The sequence below is a fragment of the Hyperolius riggenbachi genome, chromosome 12, assembly GCF_040937935.1.
Source record: "Hyperolius riggenbachi isolate aHypRig1 chromosome 12, aHypRig1.pri, whole genome shotgun sequence".
Taxonomy (NCBI): domain Eukaryota; kingdom Metazoa; phylum Chordata; class Amphibia; order Anura; family Hyperoliidae; genus Hyperolius; species Hyperolius riggenbachi.
Window position 1 is genome coordinate 138,372,992 of NC_090657.1, and position 18,808 is coordinate 138,391,799.

The 18,808-nt window shown below is 45.1% G+C and overlaps 1 protein-coding gene across 2 annotated transcripts in view; it reads right to left on the reverse strand.

Annotated features, from left to right (window-relative positions):
* Window positions 1-18,808, reverse strand: part of CTSA (cathepsin A) — a 70,271-nt gene that overhangs the window by 19,781 nt on the left and 31,682 nt on the right. For both annotated transcript variants that reach the window (XM_068264510.1, XM_068264511.1), the window contains exons 11-13: window positions 15,479-15,627; window positions 8,725-8,800; window positions 1,348-1,437 (exon numbers count right to left, since the gene is read on the reverse strand). In XM_068264510.1, the coding sequence (XP_068120611.1) occupies window positions 1,348-1,437; window positions 8,725-8,800; window positions 15,479-15,627 (315 nt within the window). The remainder of the gene's footprint in view (window positions 1-1,347; window positions 1,438-8,724; window positions 8,801-15,478; window positions 15,628-18,808) is intronic.

The window sequence follows — 18,808 nt, forward strand, 5'->3', positions numbered from 1 at the left end:
ACCTGGCAAAACTGAGAGTTCTAAACTGTACAGAATGTTCATTACTGAGAGGTCTATGCACGCACAGAGTGAGATATTCCTTGCTTGGCAGTTGGAGAAAAGCAGTTTTATTTCCCACAATGCAACAAGGATCACAGACAGAAACATGTCAGGACATCACACTGGGGGAGGGCTTTCACCACACTATTGGTATTCAAGAAAAAAAGGTAAACATTTCTCATGGGTAAGAGCTACTGATTGGAATGAAGTTTAATCCTTGGCTACCATGCCTTAAAAGAAAAATATGTCGGCTTCTATATCTTTCTCAAGGGAAGAGGATTAAAAGAAAAAAAAGGCATAGCGTACAAATGAATAAATCTTATAAGCTATGCGCATACACGTTCCTATTTCGATTTGTCCTAATGGATGAAGTTGGGATGTTTACATGTATACACGTGACCGTGTGTTTTTTATTATATGCATGTATACTATGACCATCTTTCATACTTTGATAAGTTTTATATCTCTTATGCCTTGTCACACACAGCTTGAGCACTGAGCGCCTTATATTTTATACTTCTAGGCACTGTATTCAGCCTGAAGTGGGCACAGACCCACAAAACGCATTGCCAGTGGAAATTAACTTGCCTACCACTCCACGCCAATTGGTGTGAAAAGGTCGTCAGCGCCAGGACCGCTCAACGCCAATTGGTGTGAAGTCCTGGGGCGGTGTCTTGCAAGAGATTGCGTGCGCAGATGCATGCGCATCTACACTTGGACGGAGCTACGCTCAGCCATCAGTCTCCCAGCGGCGTGCGACATGGCTGTCCCCCTGGGAGGCACAGAAGCAATCCGCTGTCATAGGCTGATCCCTATGACAGGCGATTGCTTTGATTGGCTGGCAGTGGGAGGGGGGAGAAAAAAAAAAAAAAAAAAAAAAAAAAAAAAAGCTAGCAGGGAGGCAAAGCCCACCAACAGAAAGCTCTGGCATGCAGAAAATAAGGTGGGGGAAGGGGGGGGGTGAAAAGCACTTGCGCTAGGTTGTACAGCCCTGCAGCGAGGCCTCAAAGCTGGTTACAGGGGGGTGTAAGCCTACGGCCCTCGTGGTTAAAGTTTGTTTATTGTACACATTTTTCTTCATTGAGGTAAGCCACCTCACACTTCATTTTAGCAATGTTATCATACCTTGGGTTCCGGTTTCCCCTTTGTGGAAACACAGTATAACAGTTGTGCATACAGTATAACAGTTGTGCACAGCTTGCGATTGAATTTTTTTATCAATTAAAGGAGATTCTTTTGTAATAAATCTAGTGCAAGCTTTGTTTTCAGATACAAGAGGTTCTATTACCACATAAAAAGTCAATTTACCTTCTGATCCAGAGAATCCACAAACCACTCATCACCCAGGAAGTTGCAGGCCATGTCAACATCTCCATTGTATACAAGGATGCGGTATTTCTGTACAAAAAAAAATAATAAAAAAAAATTCAAAGATTATGGAACCCATTTAATTTTAAAGCACAGTATTAAAGTCTAAATTATTTATGGCATAATTAAGACAGACTAATCTTGGAGAAAAAAAAAAAAAAGTGGTGATGTCCTAAACTCATCTACTGCCACTCAGTTTTTTTTTTGTTTTAGACATTTTGCACTTTAGGTTCACTAAGGATTTTTGACAAGATAACCTACATGAACTAGGACAAGTTATACATTGTTCAAGCCCAGTTCATTATGAAAAAAAAAAAAAAAAAAAGTACTTTTTCTGGAGAGAACACAACATTGAAAAATATTTTTCTGGTGTGTTTTTTTTTACTCAAAGATGAAATACATTTACTGAAAAAAAAAAAAAAGTTTGTAAAAGCCCCGACTGCTAAATCTGTCCTGGAATAATTGGCGCCGGTACAGGAAGCCAAATATAGGTTTCCCCAGTATGGGTAGCTGGGAATAGGTGCCACCAGTGCAGGTAGTAGGTAGGGAGCCCCCAGTATAGGTAGCGGGTATAGCTGCCACAGCAGGGAGAGGGCCAACATAATAATCCCTCCAAATGGGCCCCTCTGAATAGCTGAAGCAATATTCAACCAGACATTGCACTGAATAGCTGGAGCAGTGGTGGGGTGTGTAATTATTCACCTGATCGCTGGCTTCATGTGGTGTCCCCTCTGGCAGCAGATTCTTCTCTTCTCCCGATCTCTCTATGACGTGCAGTAATCACACGTCATACAGGAAGTAGAGATTAGACAGCTGCCGGCATTGGACACTGGCATGGAGCGAGCGATTGGGCGAGTAATACACACACCAACTGCTGCTCCAGCTATTCAAGGAGGCGGGGAGGAGGAGAGAGAGGAAGAAAGGATGTTGGCCCCCCTCCCCGCTGTTTCCTTACTAGGTACGTTGCTGGCAGTTAAAGCACTTACCTGCCAAAACATACCGAGCACGTGCTTGGCAGTGAAAGGGTTAAAGTGCAACTGTAGCAAGGGTTAAAGAGGAACTTCAGCCTAAAGAATCACTGTCATTAAGTTACATTAGTTGTGTTAATTAAAATAGGTAATCTCTTACCCACCCTGTTTTAAAGGAACAGGCAAATGTTTGATTTCATGAGGGCAGCCATCTTTTTGGTTGAAAGGAGGTGACAGAGCATGAGACAGTTCCAACTGTCCTGTGTTCTTATCACCCCCTCCCAATTGCTAGGCAACGAGATCAGAAATTCCATCATGCTTTGCACGGTATCAAGGGAAAAATGCCCAGGCAGTTTTCTTTGATGGGGTGGAGCTTAGCTTCTGTGCAGCTAAAATTGAGGCTTTGGTAAGAACAACAAAGTTCTGATGCTGTGAAACTTTTAAACACCAAGCCTTTTCAGTGCTGCTAAGTAGATTTTTAGTCTGGAGGTTCACTTCAAGGAGGCTGCCACATGTATTTACTTGTAAGCAATACCCCATTGACTGGCTATCCCATTGATCATCTGCCTTTAATACTTTTTGCCACAGACCCTGAACAAGCCTGAAGCAGAATAGATTTTTCTGACAAGATTACCAGCATGCTTGTTTCTGGTATTATTTAGACACTCCTGCAGCCAAATAGATCAGGTGAGCTGCCAGGCAACTGGTGGTATTAAAGGACAACTGAAGCGAGAGGGATATGGAGGCTGCCAATATTTTTAAGCAATACCAGTTGCCTGGCTGTCCTGATGATCCTCTGCCACTAATACTTTTAGCCATAGACCCTGAACATACAAGCAGCATTCGAGGTGTTTGACATTTGGCAGATCTGAGAAGATTATATGCATGCTTGTTTCTGGTGTTAGACAATATTGCAGCCAAATAGATTGTCATGACTGCCAGGCAACTGGTATGGTTTAAAAAGGAAATAAAATATGGCAGCCTCCATATCACGCTCACTTCAGTTCTCCTTTAAAGAGACCAGAGCCTTTGGTCTGATACATGGTAAAAAGGACAAGAGCTTTTAAATTTTTTACTTCCCGATCACTGCGAGACAGTGGTCAGGAGCCAATGAAAACTGCTCCTGACCAATGTACAGAACTACGCTGTCTTTACACCAGAGACTTACAACTACACCGCTTTAGGTAGCCACAAGTGCAGCATAGTTTTAACCATCATCGGTCCTGAACCAGTTAGAAAGGAATATAAAGGGGAACTTTAACAGAGGGATATGGCGGTTTCCTTTTAAAACAATACCAGTTGCCTGGCAGTCCTGCTGATCTCTGTTTGGCTGCAGTAGTGGAAGAATCACACACCTGAAACAAGCATCAGCTAATGAAGTCTGACTTCAGTCACAGCACCTGATCTGCATTACTTGATGAGGGGCTGTGGCTAAAAGTATTATACTGGGAATACACAGTTTCTGGCGCCAGATTCTTCTCTCAATAGTTTTTGCCGCTCGATTTTGTAGTCGATTCTCTCATCTTCCGCTCGTTTTTCTTATCTTTTTCCATTCACTTCTATCAGAAATCGAGCGGCGAAAGGGAGATCGGACATGTCAGACATTATCGAACCATCACCTCAAAAACAAACCGTGTATTCCCAGCATTAGAGACAGGATCAGCAGGCAACTGGAATTTTAGAAGGAAAAATCCATTTTCTCAGTTTAGGTTCCCTTTAAAGTAGGCTGGATGCAGCTGAGAGAGAATCTGCAGCATGCTGCAGATTCTTGGATTGCTCCGCATGCAATGGAAACTGTTCATTACTATGCATCGCACCACATGTAATTGAAACGGGCCCTGAGGCAGCATGATAAGCAGTCAGTGAGGCAGCATGGCTTCAGCTGACAGAGCAATCACGCTCTCCCATAATCAATCCCCAGGTGACTAAATGGGAGCGATTCAGGCTGACTATGAGCAGGCAGCTGCCAGTCTTAGAAGATCTTTGAATTGTTAATGCAGGTAGTTTCACAGATCACAAGTCTACGCTCAGGCTTGGGCGTACATAGCCTGAGCAAGTCTTGGGCCTGGCTACAGGTACTGGCCCGTGGCAGCTGTGCTTCCCAGTCGTCCCTCATGTTTTGGAGCACAGTGTAGGGGGAGAATTACAGGCTACAAAAACTCACCTGGGTTCCCGATCCAGTCTCGTCTGTAGTGCCACTGCTCTGTACTTCCTGCTTGTCCATTTGGGCTCTAATGCTGATGTGAGAAGGAGGAAGTGCAGAGCAGCAACACTAAAGAGGAGACCGACGGGACCTGCATTGCCTGGAAACAAGTGGCAAATCATTAAGGGGACACATCTGCCTAGTATACTAGGAGGAAGGAGGGGGATACATCTGACTACTATTACTGGGGAGAAGGAGGGAAGGGGTCACCAACTATACTGGGGAGCACAGTTCAGAGGAGAGGCCCACGTTGAGTTATTTGGGTTGAAAATAAAAAGACGTACTGCGTTTTCTCTATGGACGTATAACACCAGCCTGTTCCCTCACATATCCCTGTTGATCCAGAGGAAGGCAAAAAACCCTTACAAGGCATGGTCCAATTCGCCCCAAAAGGGAAAAAAAAAATTCCTTCCCGACTCCAGATGGCAATAAAAAAAAAAAAAAAAAAAAAGCCTGGTTCATTGGGCATTACCTAGTAATTGTAGCCATGGATGTCTTTCAACGCAAGGAAAGCATCTACGCCCCCTTTAAATGCAGGCATAGAATTTGCCATAACTACTTCCTGTGGCAATACATTCCACATCTTAATCACTTACTGTAAAGAACCCATTCCTAAATGGCTAAAACGTTTTTCGTCCATGCGCAGATAATGTCCTCTAGTCCTTTGAGAAGGCCTAGGGACAAAAAGCTCATCCGCCAAGCTATTATATTGCCCTCTGATTTATACAGGTTAATAAGATCCCCTCTAAGGCATCTTTTCTCTAGATTAAATAAACCCAGTTTATATTACCTTTCTTGGTAAGCGAGACCTTCCATCCCACGTATTAATTTTGTTGCTAGTCTACACCTGCAATATCTTTCCTGTAATGTGGTGCCCAGAACTGAATTCCATATTCCAGATGTGGCCTTACCAGAGAGTTAAACAGGGGCAATATTATGCTAGCATCTCGAGTTTTTATTTCCCTTTTAATGCATCCCAAAATTTTGTTAGCTTTAGCTGCAGCTGCTTGGCATTGAGTACGATTATTTAACTTGTTGTCAATGAGTACTCCTAAGTCCTTCTCCAAGTTTGATGTCCCCAACTGTATCCCATTTATTTTGTATGGTGCGAGACCATGGGTATGACCAAAATGCATGACTTTACATTTTTAAACACTGAATTTCATCTGCCATTTTTCAACACTGAATTTCATCTGCCATTTATGTGCCCATATAGCCATCCTATCCAGATCCTGTTGCAATACGTCCCCATCTTCCTGAGAGTTGATGATTCTGCACAATTTTGTATCTGCAAAAATAGCAACATTGCTTTCTACTGCGAACTACTAGGTCATAAATAAATTGAAGAGCACTGGACCCAGTACAGACCCTTGTGGGAACCCACTGCTAACAGTCACCCATTTTGAGTATGATCGGTTCTCCACCCCCCTGCAGAACCCAGTAATACCCTGTTTGCTAACCCCCTGCGCTTCCTGTCCCCATTACCCTCCAGCATGTTATGCAACTGCGTACATGCATGTACAGAACAGAGGCACCAGCAGGGACGGAGGCGGACACATACTGAAGAAAGGAGGAGATGGCACACCAACTGGACAAGTGAGCTCACGCTCCACTGCTTGCATTCTGTAGCAAATTGGGGGTGGGTGGGAAGACCTGGGTGAACTCGGGGGCCCTGGAGGAAGAATTTGCCTTGGGGGTTGGGGAGGAGGTTGTGTGCCAAGAGGGCCCCCGGTTAATTTTGCCATGGTGCCCCATTGTAGCTAGAATCGGCATTGCAGCCAGCACACAGCACGGGCAGGTTGCTGTGCTCGGCTAACCTAGTGGTGATGCTGGCCTGGCAAACAGACGCTAGGTCGTCACCCTGTGGACACACTGCCCATGTATGATATTTCTATGTGGGAACAGCCCTGCTGCACTGTGAATGTAACTATATGTGGTGCAATGCAGTTTGGCAAGCGGTCGTTATGCCGAAACACACCACTGTGGGCATAGCCCAAGTTACACTGCTGCCAAGTTCATGCACATTTGCCCCCCCCCCACCCATGACCATATTCTGGCGCAAGGCCATGCGTCACAACATATTTGGTGCCCAGAAATACCCCAGATCTCCTAGGACCCTAGCAATGCCCCTGGTTCCTAAGATATGGTAAACTGAAGCCATCTTGTGAACCAATGGGTTTTGGACGGGAAGTAGTTTGGGGTGTCCCCTCGCTACGGAGCGTGTAGAAAATATGAGTACCGAGACATCTGGCCTTAAATATCAGCATTATGCAAATCAAGAAATAACTGCATGTGATGTAATTACCCACAAGGCTAAAACTTTAAAATTAGTCCTAGGACTAACGTCCTTGAATGGGAGGGATTTCACATTTTCAGTTTGATTTCCATTGGCTGCAGGACTTTTCCCCCCTCTGAGTTTTCTCTGACAAACCTGCTAAGGATGGTGAATGAGATGCAAATAATTTGGAGCTGATGCAGCATTATGCAAATTGTAAATGTATGCAGCTTGGACACAAACCAACCAAATCCTGCTGAGGTAAAATCTGATTGGTCCATTTTCAAGCTGTATATAAAATTAGCAAAATGCTGCATCAACTCAAAATTTGCAACTCATTGACCATCCCTAAAACCTGCCATCAGCTTCACACTGGTGGGAAGCTCATTTCCACCTTACAGTTCCTCTTTGAGCACCATGTGATAGGTTAGTCCAGTATTTGGGTGAACCAATGTACCACAAGTTTGGCCAATAGAAAATATGGAGCTATGAATATACTGTAGTTGGAAAGGTTAAAGGGCAACTGTAGTGAGGCATATGGAGGCTGCCATATTGATTTCCTTTTAATACCAGTTGCCTGCCAGCCTTGCTGCTCTGTTTAGCTACATGCATGTTTCTGGTGTGATTCAGAAACACGTCTGTAGCCAATCTTGTCAGATCTGACAAAGATGTCAGAAACCCCTGATCTGCTGCATGCTTGTTCAGGGTCTATGGCTAATAGTATGGGAGGCAGAGGATCAGCAGGGCTGCCAGGCTACTAGTATTTCTTAATAGGCATTAAATATGGCAGCCTCCATATACCTCACTACGAGTACATTTGAAATGGGAGCCGGTAGACTTGGGTGCAGGATACAGCCAGTATATGGCTGATCCTGCTTCTGCATAAGTCCGGGCCGTATGCATTACTATTCCCCCTCCAGGCCACCATGAGTAGTGGGGGAATGATATAATTCGGCTTCTAGCGATTGCTGGAGGCCGAATTATTGTGTTTAAGCAACTTCGGCTCAGTCTTCTGACGGCGCCGACATTACTCACTGAGCGCCGCTATAGACTGATTCCCATTAAAGTCTATGGCTGCGCCCAAATGTAGCAGCGGCAAAAAGCACTACTCTGCTCTCACTACAGTTGTCCTTTAAGGCCTTTAAGGTCATTAACCTGGACTTTGCCAGTATTTGCTAGGCCACATGACAGCATTTATATTGCGGTTTTCTCCTGGCGGACTCAAGGCGCCAGAGCTGCAGCCACTCGGAAGCACTCGCTAGGCAGTAGCAGTGTTAGGAAATCTTCCCAATGCCAGAAATGAATTACATTCCCGCACGGTATAAATTTGATGAATAAATGAACGAATTCCCTGCAGGCAATGCGAGAAATGCAGCCAGTGCCATTTTGTCGGCAGACCTGGCTCTTCGGCTCTGGCTCCTCCCCCTGCCGACCTATTCAGCTCTGGGACCCGGGAAACTCATTCCCCCAGAGTCGTTCGTCACGGCAGGGAAGCAAAGATTAAGTTTGTTCCTCTGCAGAGCGGGTGATAGCAGAAGCAAGGTCTGCAGCCTTCCCGCTCTGCTTCCCTGCCGCGACAACCGGCTTCGTCTCTCACATTACCTGTGGGGAATTCATTCATTCATAAAAATGTATGCCGTGCGGGAATGTAATTAATTTCTGACATTGGCTGAAGTGAGACGGCGACTCCTAGTTTTGCCTGGCCAGAACCCGAAGTGGCCAGACTTCAGGTTCTGGCCGTAACATATACAAGAAGTTCTAAAGCCCTATGCATAACTAGTGTGATGGGCTCTTAGCCTACCATATTACAGTTCAGGAGCAAGTTTAAATTTAAATCCTTCATAGCCCAGCACAAGAAAGAAAAATCTCACCAGGGTGCTTAGTAGCTTCATATAGTGATCCTTCATGCTCTCAAATACACGTCCATAGTTCATGTATACATCCATACTGTGAAATAAAAATAACACGTTATTGATGTGATGCAAAAATACAGAATTCAAAACACAAGGCCCGATCCTGCTGTTAGACTATTAGGCTTCCTGCACACTGCAAATACGTTTTCTGATTCCGATTCAGTTTCCGATTTTCAATTCAGATTTTCCCTGAATAAATTCAACAGAAAAAAAAAAAAACTGATCAAAAAACGCAGCATGCAGTAAAGATTAAAAAAAAAAAAAAAAAACTTAAAAAGCGGAATCTGAAATGCATGCAGTGTACAAGAGATCATAGCTGGCCTTTGATATGAGCGACCGGAGCGGTCACTCTAAGGGCGTCGGCTTCCAAGGGGGCACCTATAGCTGGTTGCCTATACCTGATTTCTTATACTGGGGCACCTATAGCTGGCTACATTTACTGAGAGTACCAACACCTGGCTTCTTATACTGGAGGCACCTACGCCTGGCTGTCTATGGGGGTATGGAGACCTTCAACTGACTTTCTGTACTGGGGGCACCTATGCTTGGCAACCTATATGGAGAGCACCTACACATGAGATCCTATACTATGGCACCTATACCTGGCTACCTACCTATACTGAGTCTGAGGGCTATAACATGTGGTGCAAATTGTCTGTCATTCTAAATGGTGGAGGGGGGGTGGCTCGCTAACTCAGAATCAGAATCAAGTTTATTTCGCCAAGCATGAAGGGTCATGCCCGGAATTGTTTTTGGCACAGTACAAATAGCTCAGGAAGAGTACAGAGAGAGAGACAGGAAGAGTACAGAGAGAGAGACAGCAGTGAACAGCAGGCATCAGGTTAACAATACATTGTCATATACATCAGGCATATACATCATATACATTGTCATATACATCATAGGCATCGGGTTAACAATACATTGTCATAATACAACACATTCCCAGTGTGTCGCTGAGATGTCTAGTAGTTAGTAGGTAGTCAGTCTTATGGGCTGGTTGACTAGTCAGCCATAGCGCAGCTAGCGTCACCGCTCGTTGTGGCTTGCTTTGAAGGTAGAATGTGGAGGGAATTAAGGAGACTGACTGCCGAGGGGAAGAACGAGTTCTTGTGTCTCATGGTCTTAGTGGATATGGCCCGTAGCCTCCGGCCCAAGGGCATAAGGTTGAAGTAGCGGTGGCCTGGGTGTGAGGGGTCACTTGCAATCCTCAGTGCCCTGGATCGGAGTCTCTTGTCGTGTAGTAGGGCAAGTGAGGGGAGGGGGCACCCAATGATCCTCTCTGCTGACCTGATGACTCTCTGTAGTTTGTCCTTGTCGTCAACAGTGGCGCCAGCATACCACACCAAGATGGAAGAGCAGAGGATCGACTCAATGGTGGCCGAGTAAAAGCTGGTTAGAATTTCTTGAGTCATGCCGAACTTTCTCAGCTGGCTGAGGAAGAAGAGTCTCTGCTGGGCTTTCCGTTGGGTGGCAGTGATGTTGGGCTTCCAGCTGAGGTCACTGGAGATGGTAGTGCCCAGAAGCCGGGCACAGGGCACTCTGGTTACCTCACTGCCGCCGATGTAGATTGGAGGTGGGGTGGAAGCGGACTTCCTGAAGTCGATGATTAATTCGACAGTCTTAGCAGTGTTTAGCACCAGCCTGTTCTCCTTACTCCAGTTGCAAATTCTCTCCACCTGCTGACGGTACTCCTGGACATTGTCCTTGGTGACAAGGCTCACGATGGTGGTGTCGTCGGCGAACTTGATGACCCTGACAGAGTCTGCCTCCGATCTGCAGTTGTTTGTGTATAGGGAGAACAGCAGTGGTGACAGGACACAGCCTTGGGGGGCTCCGGTGTTCGTGGTCGCTGCTTGAGAGTGGATGTCGCCCAGTCTGACGACTTGGGACCTGTTGGTAAGAAAGTCTGTGATCCAATGTTGTAGACTTGGGTGGACTCCAAGTGCAGCTAGGTCCCGTTGGAGAATGCTTGGGCAGATGGTGTTAAAGGCCGAGCTGAAGTCTAGGAGTAGTATTCTGGCATACGTGTCCGGCCTGTCGAGGTGGTCATTGATGAGCTCCAGGCAGATTGTTTTTATTAATATTCCTGAAAGGTTCTAGCCTTCATTTTTAAGTATATTTAAGATAATGCACTCTTTCCATCCATTTGTGGTTATCAATAGTATTTTCCTGTGTGTGGTGTGCGTGATTCGCTCAGGGCGCTGTGAATCCTAAGGCCGGCCCTGCAAGAGGCCTTACTCTGATTTAAAGGTCATATTTACACAAATGGCTGGGTTCCCACTGCAGATTCTTACTGATCAGAAAAGGGAAAACAAACAAACAAATTATATATATACACACACACACACACACACACACACACACACACACACACACACACATTTATTCATAACGGGGGGGGGGGAAAAAAAAAGTAAGTTGGGGGTGCTGTCGACATCAATTCTCTGCTCAGTTTACTGCAATGTTGTACACATTTATAATCTCTGATGTTCACAGTGTTCATCCATTTACTCATAGCAGCATCTTGACAGAGTGCTTCACTCTCGCTGCATGGAGTACTTGCAGGCGGCCCAATATTTCCACCACCACCAGTTAGAGTCCTTACCATCAGGGCTGTGGAGTCGGTACAAAAAAACCAAAAACAAACAAAAACAAAACACACACAGACTGACAGTTTGTGAAACCACAGACTTCCAACTCCAGGTAGAACAAAACCCTTTAGAAAGGAACCATAAGGTGGATGGTACATACCAATAATGTAACACTATTTTACTGAAGAAAAAAAATAAAAAAAAAAAATTAAAAACCCAGTTCCCTGAACCCCCGCCTCCACTCTCCATGTCCCACAAACATTCACACTGCACACCTCAACATGCATGCAGGGCCCACAGCAGCAGGACACTTGGATAAAGGAAGGCACAAATTGCATGATCACATATAGTAGGTGTTCCCAAATGTGCTCATCGATATAAAGTCATTATTGAGAGCTAGTGAGCCATAATACTCCACAGTTCAATGGCATGGTGATCAATCAGTGAGACTTTTTGGCACCTTTGCCCACAAAGATATGACAGTCATCAGTAGGCAGCAGATGTCTTAGCAAGCTTAAACCAGTCGAGTATACAGCAAAAAGTTGTAGCATAGCGCAAGCCGGTATGACCCGTAGTGTATCATATCGTAGTCCACAGCAGCTAGTTAGGTTAGACTTCCAAGCACAGCATAAGCAAACTTGCAATGCACAGATAGTGGCTGAGTACATATCATGCAGGCATGAACACCTTCAGCTGAGAGTCGGTCAGTTGTTAGAGGCTGTGTAATGGCTCACCCTATCAGATGTCATGATAGAGTTCATGGGTCTCCTCGAATCGCTGTAGCAATAGACTGCTGTATGCCTGTTGTAGGTGTCCGGGTGGAAGGGGTCTCCCAGTGGAACAGAGGTTGGGAGGGTTGGATATCCACGCAGTGACACCAGCTAAAGCCCCGACATGTTTCACAAGCTTCCTGCTAGTTTCCTCAGGGGGCGTGGCTCACCGCTGTCATTGGGCTTGAGGATCAGTCAACCAACCACAGCGCTGAAGGGGTGGAGCCGCCCAGTAGTGCACGCCGGCCTGTTGCGGCGAAGCGCGCCATATCCGACACACCCACTTGCCGCCGCAAACTAGCATTCGGGGAGGGACAGGGAGGGCGCGCGTCACTGCACAACACCAAGCAGAGCTCCGTTGCCCGGGCATCCAAACCCAGAACACAGAGCCCCGCATGTGTCTCAGGACCAGGGGACAGCCTGAACAAAGCCATCCCAGAGCGCTGATCCATACATAAATAGCATACAATGCACAACCACATCAAAACATTACAAAGAACCCTGCAGTGCAAATCGACAGATCAATATTATGAAAACTGGCAGGCTGCACAAAAAGAGACTTCTTTTATATTGCAGCCAAACAACCAAAGCTGAGTAAAACTCATGTAAATCTGTCAGAGAATCCTGTCTCGGTGTCCGGAGAGCAAAAAGCAGCAAACAGCCCCAGCCCACCCAAGTAAAGCACAAGGCACCGCACCGGAGCTTAAAGGGACGCACGCCAGTGTATATTATATCTAGAGTGGGAGGAAGGACACAAAGCCCTCCATCTCATTCAGACCCGGGGAGATGTGGCTCTCAGATAAAAGATCCACCTACATTCCCTCTGAGCAATCTGTCCTGATTGCCCCCTCTAATCGATCCATGTATTCGATCTATACCCACAAATCTCAGTCCATTGTGGTTACCGTTGTGGTACTGCCTGAAGTGCACCCCGACGGGGGCAGTGGAGTTCACACTTTTAATACTTTGTATGTGCTCAGACATGCATTCCTGCAATTCACGTGTAGTCTTGCCGACATAAAAAGAAGTTTGTGCCTGTGGGCCAGCCACCTTTGGGGTAAGCAGTTTGTACTAGCAGGACCCTAGACCCAGTGGAAGGAGTGTATCCATTTCCACGGTGATGGGAGTCTAAAATGCAGAGCAACAGTGGAATTGGATTATTCTGAGAAAATATAATGGAGGGTCCCACTGCTTAACTACTGGAGTAGCAGCAAGCTACAGAACGGCTCAAGAGAGAACTGCATCGGACTTTTCAATAAAAAAACCAAAAAAGTGTGATAAGTGGCGAATGTGAAGATGCAGCAAGCTATTGGATGTGGTAGTGACATTTAGATGTGTGATGCGACTATGCAGTGAAGCATGCAGTACAAGGAGAGTACGCTTTACTTCCACTGTAAATGTGTGGGGGTACACATGGTCTTAAATCAGGGGTCCCCAAACGTTTTGGGTCGAGGGCCGGGTCATCAACATACTTCAGACTGCTGGGGGGCCAGAATATACACAAGATGTAGAAGTCTTTGTGGGCCACACAGTGAAGCATACCCACGTGACAACCTGCAGTCCAATTGCACAGCAGTGTCACCTAATGTGGAATTTGATAGGAAACCTGCTTCCATGTGGATCGGTGGTGCCAGCACTGCTATTCTATATGCGGGGTGCCAATATTTATAGATGCGTAGATGGTCAACTATAAGTAATAGATTTTATGTGTGGGGGGGCCGGTAAAAAACCCTCAGGGGGCCACATTTGGCCCATGGGCCTTAGTTTGAGGACCACTGTCTTAAATTGTTGCAGTTCTTAATCATAGTTTAACAAAGCCAGAGGAACCATGGCACAGCGTTATGAACTCTAAAATGTACTAAGATAAACGTGTATGTACAGTGTCAATAACCACGTTTTTCCCCCTAATGGGCCTGAAAGAGTAAACTTTCAGGCATGAAAGTGACAGTTTCTGCCTGATAAGGAATTACAGCCATAAAATTTTCCTAGCAAAGAAGAGCTCGAGGCTGGGTACACACTGAGAAACGTCGAGTTTTTATGTGTATGCATTTGCCATGTGTTTTCAAAGCATTTGCATAGACAAAACGCATATGCGTTGTACATGCGTTTTATGCAAATCACTAGGAAAACCGGAAGCATAAACAGAATTTTATTAAATATATACAAACCCCCCCCAAAAAAAAAAAATCTAAAAAAAGAAAAGGAGAGCTCTCGCAGTGCGAACCAGGCTCACTCCTGCAATTTCAGCTCGCTTTTTTTGCGCTTTGCTGATCACCAGCGATCAGAAAAGCGCAGCAACACCAGTTATCCTATGGTATTACTCACACTGGCATTTTTGCGGATTTCCTGCCGATCGCAATCACTCCATGTACCATTTTTCTAGTGATCGCCAACATTATGCAAACATTGCGATCACAATCACTAGGCAATTACGTTTTGCAAAAAAAAAAAAAACCACAAGAAAACAAACTCATTTTTACAATAATTATGTATAAATGATTTAGTCAGTGTTTGCCCATTGGAAAATCTTTTAAATACCTGATTTACATTCTGACATTACATGGTGCCATTTTTACTGTTAGCAGGTGATTTAGCTGCTGCATTTTTTTTGGCAGTTGGAAACAGCTGTAAACAGCTATTTTCAACAATGCAGCAAGGTTCACAGACAGGAAACTTCCAAGAGTAAGTACTCAGAATTTCTTTGTGGGAGGGGTTTTACCACAATATCAGCCATACAGCGCCCCCTGATGGTCCGTTTGTGAAAAGGAATAGATGTCTCATGTAAAAAAAAGGGGGCATCAGCTACTGATTGGGATAAAGTTCAATTCTTGGTCGAAGTTTCTCTTTAAGTTACATGCAAATCAGGAATATTTGCAGCCTTTTTTTTTTTTAAAGGCTACCCGAGGCAAAGCAATTCCTACAAATGGAGGAGCAGTCCTCATGCCCACCGAGCTCTGTTCCTCTGTTGCCTAGTACATTCCCCTGTACGTCTCACAGACACACCTGTGCAAGTGCTGGTCCGCCACCACGCACCCTTGATTACGCTCTGTGCACGTTCACCACGTAACGACTTGTAGTGCACAATCAAGGGTGTGCAACACCGGGTCAGCACTTGCCCAGTAGTACGCGATCTGGCACAATGTACCATTATACATGTCTGCTCCCTCTATTAGTAGAAATTACTTTGCCTCATGTATCTTAGTGTGTGTATAAACCTTTACATGAAGTCTTCACAAGAGCAAGTTTTCCCCTCACAGCAAGGACAAGCTTGTAATTTAGATTAAAGCGGTATTTATTACTTAATGCGAAGTGTGATTTTAGTTACCAGTCCACTTTGCAGCTTCTTACCTGCAGACATCCCATTTGTTGACTGCAGAGGAGACATGCAATGCCTTCCTCACATAGGGGTCATTCAGGAAGGTACTGGATGCTGTGCTGTTCAGGCATGGAGGGTCCATCTTTACAGGCTTGTTGGTAAGTGCCAAAACGCGCAGCTTCTGCTCCACACGGGGGGGGGGTGGAAAAAAAAAAAAAAGTGTATTAACTAGTAATCGCATACAAAGTCACAATTAGAGATGTCGTGAACGGTTCGCCTGCGAACGGTTCCGGGCGAACTTTGGGAGTTTGCATTCGCCTGCTTCAGGCGAACTTTTGCAGAAGTTCGATTCGCCCCATAATGCTCTATTGAGCAAAACTTTGACCCTCCATATCACTGTCAGCAGACACATTATTGCCACACTGGTCTCACGGCTGTAAGCCCGCCCACTCTCCCTCCTCCAAGCAAGGTCCTTATACCATTTGACTCAGTTGTCTACCTACACTAAATTAGTTATGGGACAGCTGCTACACACTCTGCTAGGGAGATTTTAATTAGCCTCTTGTGGGTCTCCACCCACCTCCCTCCTCCCCTTCTACCCATTCCCTCCTCCCTCCTACTGGAGGGAGGAGGGTCTCATCTGCCAGGGAGTTATCCTATTTCAAAAACCAGTATACATCATACCATGGCTGGGAATCCAACCCAGATCTCACTGTGTGGTGGACAAGCACACTAACCACGGTACCACTACAGTAGTAACTGAAGTTGGCCTAACATTTACCATTTATGCTGAATGCAATAGAAACATTAGGTTGCTTAAAGGGAACCTTAACAGAGTGATATGGACGTTTCCTGTAAACAATACCAGTTGCCTGGCAGTCCAGCTGATCTTTGTGACTGCAATAGTGGCTGAATCACACCCTGAAACAAGCATGCAGCTAATCCAGTCTGACTTCAGTCAGAGCACCTGATCTGCATGCTTGTTCAGGGGCTGTGGCTAAAAGTATTAGACACAGGATCAGCAAGCGATTCAGGCAACTGGTATTATTTTAAAAAGGAAAAATCCATATCCTTTTCAGTTTAGGTTCCCTTTAAGGATTTGTAGCGTAAAAGCCAACTCACATTGGCTGGGATTTGAACCTGGGTGGGGAGGAGGGAGGTGGGGACCCACAAGAGGCTAATTAAAATCTCCCTAGCAGAGTGTGTAGCAGCTGTCCCATAACTAGTGTAGGCAGACAACTGAGTCAAATGGTATAAGGACCTTGCTTGGAGGAGGGAGGGTGGGTCCTCCAGCAGTGATGTGTATTTCAATCAATCAGGTGTGCCTCCAGGTATTAGAGCTCTTGAAACAGGTTTTCTATCATTTTTCCAGCCGGTAGAATTTTTTGAAATTTTCAAAGTTCGCCTCCCCATTGAAGTCTATTGCGGTTCGCGAACATTTTCGCGAACCGAACCTTTTCGCAGAGGTTCGTGAACAGGGTTCGCGAACCTAAAATCGGAGGTTGGAGACATCTCTAGTCACAATAGATCTGTGTAGCAATTCTTATGACTGCAGAGTGAGTTCTTGGTGCAAAACTAAACGAACATGATTAAAAACCATACTTAAAGGGAACCTTAACTGGACGGGGGGTAAAGAGTTTCACTTACCTGGGGCTATTACCAGCCCCCTGCAGCAGTCCTGTGCCCTCGGCGCCGCTCTGGAATCCTCTGGTCCCCCGCTGTCACTTAGTTTCGTTTTTGACGACTCACCAGTCGCCATGCGTATTATTGGACGCATTCACCAATGCAATTAACGCTATTGCGGACCACAACGCGTACAAAAATACGCGTTGCCGCATTCCGCACGAGTAGATATGCGACAACGCGTATTTTTGTACGCGTTGGTCCGCAATAGCGTTAATTGCATTGGTGAATGCGTCCAATAATACGCATGGCGGCCGGCGACTGGTGAGTCGTCAAAAACGAAACTAAGTGACAGCGGGGGACCAGAGGATTCCAGAGCGGCGCCGAGGGCACAGGACTGCTGCAGGGGGCTGGTAATAGCCCCAGCTAAGTGAAACTCTTTACCCCCCGTCCAGTTAAGGTTCCCTTTAACCTCCCTGGCATTCAACTTCCCCAGGATTTCTGTGCAAAAGGTGGTTCAATTAATTTCAAATAAAGTACAAAAATGCTTGAAAGTTAATATTGAAATATCTACATCCACACCCAATATACAGTGGGATGCAAACGTTTGGGCAACCTTGTTAATAGTCATGATTTTACTGTATAAAGTCATTGGTTGTTACAATAAAAAAAAAAAAGTCAGTATAAATATCAGTGAGATTTGAGAAGTGAAAAGAAGTTTATTGGATTTACAGGAAGTGTGCAATAATTGTTTAAACAAAAACAATTATTGCACACTTCCTGTAAATCCAATAAACTTTTCACTTCTCAAATCTCACTGCATAAATATCACTAATATTTAGTAGATCCTCATTTTGCAGAAATTACAGCTTCTAAGCGCTTCCGTAAGGTTCCAATGACAGTCTGGAGTCTGGTTGAAGGCATTTTAGACCATTCCTCTTTAGAAAACATCTCTAGTTCATTCAGGTTTGATGGCTTCAGAGCATAGACCGCTCTCTTTAACTCACACCACAGATTTTGAATTATATTCAAATCTGAGGACCGAGATGGCCATTCCAGAACATTGTACTTGTTCCTCTGCATCGAGATAAAAACAAGGAACACCAAGAGCCCCAATAGTGTAATATGTACTGGTAAATGGTTACTAGATAGAATATTAATACTCACAAACCAGGGTTACCATTAGGCAACCACTGTAAAGGCAGGTGGGGAGATTATCCTGACCCCACTCAGGAATAAGAAGTCTCTCTGTAGATGAGGAAAGGGGTTCAACCCTCCACCCAGGGTGGACTCAATATTATGCAGGAGAACAGAGGTGCCAAGAGGATAAAAAAAAAAAAAAAGCTATATGAGCTTAAAAAACCAAAATTCTTGGTAAAGAGGAGGTAGTGGTGGACTTACCTCCAAGTAGACAACAACTGTAGTAAAGACAGTCAATATATTTTATGAACTCCAAATATGCAATGCATTTTGCAGGTTTGATCCCACTTCAGGCAATAACAGAGCAATAGCATATGTGGTCAGTAGAAGAGCCAGGCACCTCTGTCAACATATATTGACTGTCTTTACTACAGACGTGTGTCTACTTGGAGGAAGCAAGTCCACCACTACCTCCTCCATTTACCAAGAAATTTGTTTTTTAAGCTCATTTAGCTTCCTTTTATCCTCTTGGCGCCTCTGCATGAATGCCTTAGTGGATTTTGAGCAGTGTTTAGGGTCGTCTTGTTGAAAGATCCAGC